Below are 6,665 nucleotides of genomic sequence, written 5' to 3'. Positions count from 1 at the left end.
GTAAAAAGTAACAACTCCCCCCCCCCCCCCCCCCCCAACGCGGAACATAGAGTATGGCAAGTCGAACCAAATTAGTTTATTTTAATAAGTTGTAAAAGGACGTAAAAGAGATGGGAGGACTTGTGTAGGCGTTAGGGTTAACCTGAGACTCTCCATTCTTGTGTTCTAGTTCCTTACCATACCTATGCATATCTGTGTCTGCCACAATCTTCTAGTGCAGAGCTTTCCAAACTGTGTGCCGTGACACATTAGTGTGTCGGCGGCAGTGTGTAGGTGTGTCGCGCGAAATGCAGAAAATTTTGCGGAAGGGCACCGCGGAGCTCCCTTACTCGCGTCTGCTTCCCTTGGCCCCTCCCCCGGAACTGAATTACTGTGTTGCGAAATGATGCGTGTCTAAAAAGTGTGTCACCAACATGAAAAGTTTGGAAAGCTCTGTTCTAGTGTCATGTTGGGAAAGTTGCTTAATCTCTCTTGTCTCACTTAAGCTTTTGGTTTAGGGAGGGCAAATTGCAGGAACAAAGAAACCCAGGTTTTTGATGGTGGGCTTTAAAAAGTGGGGAGTCAGGTGGGTCCAGAAGGACTTCCAGAGCCATACAGGAAATGTTAAGATGGGGCAAGAAGAGAAGAACATATTTTTTAGGAAAAATAGGCCTCCTTTAACTGCACTACTAGCCAAAGTGAAAGCTATGTGACCTGAGAGGGGGGAAAAACAGGTGCTGTAAAGTTGGAGGATAAGCTATTAACTGCAGAAGAAACCTGGGATTTCATATGACTTTAACCAAATCTCAAATAATTGTCCACCCTGATGAAGAAAATAGGGCAGAAAAGCTAATATAAAGGTTGCTATGGTATATGCATGTCTTTTGTGCTAAGTAAGGAGTCTTAGAGTTTGAGCCACATCATGTGATGCCATTTCTCCACCGTGTGTCCATGAAAAGTGAATCTGAATCCAGGGGGCCCATGCCGTTGGAATTCTTGGACTGCATATGCTTAAACTCCTGGAAAATCTAAGCCAGGGGTTGTCAACCGTGTGTGCATACCCCCAGGGGTACTTGAGAAGTCCTTAGTGGGTATGCGTGGGCGGGCGGGGATGAAGCGCCACCACACACCATTCTGTGCTGCCATGTAGGTGCTGCCTGCCTGCCCGCCCGCCTGGCCACCTGGGGTACACAGACCAGGGGTTTTCAACCTTTTGGGATCAAAGCCATCAGCCCTAGTCCCAGTGTCTAGGCAGTGAAGTCACAGGAGTTTCAGCTCTTAAAAGGGTGTAAAAGGCAGATGTACATCTGAGAGTGCCTAAAGAGCTTGTCAGGAACAGTGCTTGAACCCTATTGTGTCTCAGAGAATCTTAGGAGCACATAGGTCCTGCAGATTGTAACCTAACAAAGAGGGCACCAGGTATGGGGCATCACCAGGGATGCAATAGGTTACCTTACTCCCTCATTTATGTCACTTCAGTGTGGCCTCCAATATTGCCCCAAATAAAAAAAAAATCAAAAAAATCAAAACAAGCCAATCTTTCCTGGGGAATACACCTTTAGTGAAGCCAGCAGTTGGAATGAGTGGTCAGCACAGCCTCCTTAAATTACAGGTAGATTAGAAACTTGGTTGTATGACAGTTAAATGCTTAAAGGTAAACCATGGCCGCATTCTTTGGCTCTTAATGTCAGTAAATGTGAGAAACTCAAAAAGACAGACAAGGTACTTTGGATAAATCCAATTATCTTTTTTTAGACCAACTCAAAAAGTTGGAAAAATTCTTCTTTGCAAGCTTTTGGGTAAAATTACCCTTCATCAGGGCTCTTCCTCTGCCTGGCAAAGGGTAATTGTACCTGAAAGCTTGCAAAGAAGAATTTTTCTAACTATTTGAGTTAGTCTAATAAAAGATATTGGATTTACCCAAAGTATCTCGTGTGTCTATGTCAGTAGACCAACATGGCTACAAGTTACACCCCAGAAACTCAGAAAGATATCAGTTAGCTAACACGTGACAGTTTCTTGTTTGGGTCAAAGAATAGTATATTTTCTCACGTGCAACACATGCTTTTTCCCAAAAAACAGCTACTGAAAATTTCCGTGCATATTATACGTGAGAAATGTAATAGGAACAGTTTCTGCTGGTAAGAGCAAAAGTTAAAAGTTAGAATCTTCACTGGATTCACATGGAGCAGAACAGTGAGCTGGCTTTTCTCCCTAGTTGCTTGCTAATTAGTTACTTATTTCAGTAAAAGATATTTTTTCCTTCATTCTGCCTTTCAAAAACATGATGTATATTATATTCTGGGACATGCTGTAAGAGAAAATATGGTAATATAATAACAGTATGCTCCATATAAATGTTATCCCGGGTGCTTGTTTTTCTTTTGTCCTGAATTGCTGGCTTGGTATCTGAGACAGCAAGTTGCTTTTAATAGGTCTCATCATTATGTGCCAAATTACTTTTAAGGGATACCATCCATGTATCTCTTTGGGTCTGTCCCTGCTTGTTTTCACATGCACTCTGTTCAGTCCCAAACCTGTTCTCTCAACTCTGGCTAAGTACTCATTCATTTCTGAGACCAACTGCGACTTCTCGCTCATAAGCCTACAAATCCATGAGAACATTAGGTGGGTGGCCTCAGTGAGGTTCTAGTTTGGTATTTTGAGTGCATCTGTGCTTTTGTACATCACTTGCCTTTTTAAATAATATATATTATTAGTTGTTTGCATTGTGATAGCCCCTGGAAATCTCAGTCTGTTGAACTAGGCTGTGTAAGAACATGTAATAAAAACCTATGCATGCTCCAAAGAGCTTACAGTCTTGACACCCATGAGGATTTTGGTCCAGTTCTACTACTTTATATCAGTAATACTTCCATTTTGATCTTTTTCCTGGTAAAGAATTTTAAGAAGTTTTAAAACTCAAACAGGGTTCCCATGATTGAAGTCTTGTTGACAATGATAGCGGATGATAAAATTTTAGCTACCAAAGAATACTTCCATGTTTTCACAACTGGATACAGTATTATTCCCTGCATCAAATCCAAGTGATCTTGGCTTTTACCTTCACCAGTCAAATTTAATTTCGCCCCTTTTACTCGACAGTGATTTTTTTAAAATTAGAACTAGTGTAGAACAAAGGCATCCACGAGGAGGTACCTGGAGTAGTTTAATAGAAAGTAGCTCACTGTTTATTATATGGTCTTGAATTTTCTTTCTTCACTTTCTGTAGTGATGGGATGTACATTGCTTTCTCAAATTAGCCATCAAATACAATGTTGGCAAGTCCACAGACTGGCTGGGTTGGTTTAGTCAGGGATGATCCTGCCTTGAGCGGGATCTTGTGAGGTCCCTTCTAGCCCTACTTTACTGTGATCTTCTGCTCCTTTGATTTATTGGGAAAGTTTGTTAAAATGTTATCTATAATTTTAACAACATACTGAGTTTTCTAAAAATTCTTTGCAGGACACATGCACGCATTCTTCTGTCATCTCAATATATCTCCAGGAAGTGACCATTTTTTTTCCCCCCCCCCCTAATATTCCATAGAATTTTACCTTTCCTTTTATTCTGATCTGAGTACAATTCCCAAAGAAAGGAGGTGGAGCCATGTGGTGGTGTGATTTGTTTTTGTTTGTCTGCTTAATTCCTGATTTTAGTTTTGTTTGGACTCTTCCTCTCCACATTGATTTCTAGGACCAATATCAAAACAGGATATTTCTTTCCCATTTGGAACAAATTACTTTATGCAGTTTAGCACTTTACATATGGTCCATGGACACTATATTAATTCAGCAGATAACTTTACTAAAAGTCCACAAGCAGTTGGTCAAGGGAGTGATTCTCAAACTTTTTAGATTCTAAGCAGTCCTTGGAAAATGTCAGCTTTTAGTTTTCACTGCATTTTGACTGCAGAAAAAATAAGAAAACATTTGTGCTTTTGCAAAGAGCTTAGAAAGACCACAGCAGGTCAGAATGCTTTTTATGCTTTGGATTACTATTTGAAATCTCTGATATAATTTATGAATCATGTTTGCACACACAACAGTGCTAATCTTGCGTGACACCCTTTAAAGGGTCCTCGGACCCTGCATGGTACCCTGGACTGGAATCACCGAGTTAAGGATATATACCACAGAAATCTCTCTCCTTCTCCCTCAAGTAGTGATCAGAGTTTAAAGATATTTTTTGGGTCAACATCTACAACCTAGAACAGTAGTTTTCAACCTGTGGTCTACGGTCACCTGAGGGTCTGCATTTGAAATTTCCATTTGAAATTTTCAAGGGGTTTACAGATGGGAAAAAAAGTAAAACTAATGGCCTAGAATTAAATACTAATACTCTACTCCAGGGGTGGCCAACCAACATAGGTGCTACAAATAACATGGGCAGCCTCTGTTCATGGCATGCAGCAGACTGGGAAGGGGACAATCAGCACAGTGGCTGATTGTAAGACAGGGAGCAGAAAGCAGATCGGGCGGGGGATGGGAATGAAAGTGGCACTTGGTGCTAATTTGTGGCATGCCTGCCAAAGAGTGTGGCCCCCACTGCTCTACTCTAAGGTTTAACAGCAACAAGGTTCAAACCCAAGTAGCAGGTTGCACATTAGGTGGTTCAATGAGAGGACCAGGACTTGGAGATATACTTAAGGGGCAGCAGAGCAATCTGTTGTTGTATGTACCTTTTTCTTGGTCTCCAGACTCATTAGCTAAGCCCTATGCTGTGCAAATGAACTCCATCTCTCTCCATATATAGATCACCTATCATGCAGCAGATCTGCACCAGTGACCACTGCAGCTGTGGAGCTAAATATATCACTTTTCATCTTCAAGGCACTTTACATTGAATAACTTTAATTCTCACAGTATCCTCTAGCTACACTGGGAAGAGTGAGTCACACTACATCTGAAGAAACAAATCCAAGCCTGGAAAGCAAGTATTCGCTCTCTGCTTTGTAAGATAACATCCCTGCTTGTTATCCAGGTCAGAGAGCACAACTCAGATGGAAATGCTCCATTGGCAATTACAGTTTGGGCTGTTTTAGGCATGGGACTTCATGAGTGGCCAAATGTTAGCTGGTAACTTTGCAATGTTTTTGAGAGACCTTTCTTGAGGAAATGATACAGTGTACTGGGGAAAAACTCCTTCAAGCACTATACTGGGATGGAGGCAGAATGAAGGGATATAGACTTACGTTTTGCATGTCTTCATTGCATATCCTTTGTGCAAAGTTCTGTTTTGCAAGTACAGGGAAAATAAGACCTGAATTGCTGTAGGAAGGCAAATGGATTTGATATGGGAAAGGCAAAAAAGTAGTGATTCAAAGAGATGGGCTTTTTCAATGAAATGTTTAGTTTGGCTACAGTAAAATCCTGGGTTTGCCTAATGTATTGAAAAATACCTGTTCTTGAATAAGCAAGCTGAATGTAAGTACTGTCAGGGCTGATGGTAAATTAACTAATAGTATTTGAACCTTCTCATACCCTGTGGAATCCATTTAAATGCGCTGCTGACTTCAGCAGCCCAGCAGATAACAGGCTGTCATGGTGACTGAAGGAAGTTGATTGCGGAATGAATTATATTTTCCATTTCGAGAGGATAGACATATTGTTGCAATATTGATTAAAAGACTAAAAAGAGGAGTTGTAATAAGGTGGTTTTTTTTAATGATGCTATTTATGAATAAGCTCTGAAATAAGCCATTTTCTTGCAGGAAGAAGTCTGTCTCTGCTAAAAGTAGTATAAAAATATTCCCCTGGCATCCCATGAACATCTTTCTGTAGCAGTTTAAATTGAGAGAGATTTTTGCCATCTAAATTCATAGTAAAAGAAGTCCAAAAAAACAAGACTCTTCAGGGCAAAGGTATTACCTTCGTATATATGCTGTGCATATTGCTGCTGTTACGTACAAGCATTAGGATAAGATTTTCAAAAGCACACCAGCAGCTTAGGCCCACAAGTAACCTTCATTGGGGCTAAAAATCTCCCTCCCTCTTAAATATTATCACCATGTACCTGATTAATAAGCTTAGAATGAAATGTGCAAACTGGTTCTACTTTCTGCTGTAACTTTTCTTACTGGAACTTCACATTCTGTATTTATATTTTAATAGGGCAAGCATGGTGTGTATTATCTTGTGAAGCATTGCAGTAAACAATGTCGTCCCTTTTAAAAATGAAAAATGATGGGGAAATATGGTCCTAGGATTGTATTTGCTAAATGAAACCAAGCCTCTTACATTGCACCAAGTATGTGGAAACTTTGAAGAATAGCTTTAGTGCCCACGGCTGAATAAACAGTGTGTGTGGGATGGAGGCGGGGGGGGGTTTTTTTTAAATTTTGGTTCTTTTCAAATATGCCAGTCTTGGCAGTTCTGTTACTGTCAAGTTTTGTCTTGGAGTATGGTAAATGCTGGTAAATGTGGCAGCATCACAAGCAGCTTTTTACTTCCGTGGTCACAAACTCTCTTCAGCATCTGCCAGGTTGGTTAGCACTCCTTAGCAATTCATCTCTTTCGTTTTAAGTAGTCTTTTTTCATCTTGTGCTTTATTCTTGCTTCTGGCTTAGTGTCTGCTCTGAAATCTAAAATCCTGTGGTCAAGTATATAATGTACATGTAATATATCGACAGGATACCTTTAATACTGTTTTCTTAGTTTGGGTTTTAAATAATACTTATCTAAATC

General features: G+C 40.3%; 1 protein-coding gene across 1 annotated transcript in view; it reads left to right on the top strand.

Annotated features, from left to right (window-relative positions):
- Window positions 1-5,814, top strand: part of DCLRE1A (DNA cross-link repair 1A) — a 19,558-nt gene extending 13,744 nt beyond the window's left edge. The window contains exon 9 of the mRNA XM_014525834.2: window positions 5,693-5,814. Within this exon, the coding sequence (XP_014381320.2) occupies window positions 5,693-5,713 (21 nt within the window). The 3' untranslated portion in view covers window positions 5,714-5,814. The remainder of the gene's footprint in view (window positions 1-5,692) is intronic.
- The last annotated feature ends 851 nt before the right edge of the window (window positions 5,815-6,665 follow it).

The sequence above is a fragment of the Alligator sinensis genome, unplaced genomic scaffold (genome assembly GCF_000455745.1).
Source record: "Alligator sinensis unplaced genomic scaffold, ASM45574v1 scaffold1026_1, whole genome shotgun sequence".
Classification (NCBI taxonomy): Eukaryota; Metazoa; Chordata; order Crocodylia; family Alligatoridae; genus Alligator; species Alligator sinensis.
Note: the sequence above shows the minus strand (reverse complement) of the source record. Positions and strands in the feature narration are given on the sequence as shown.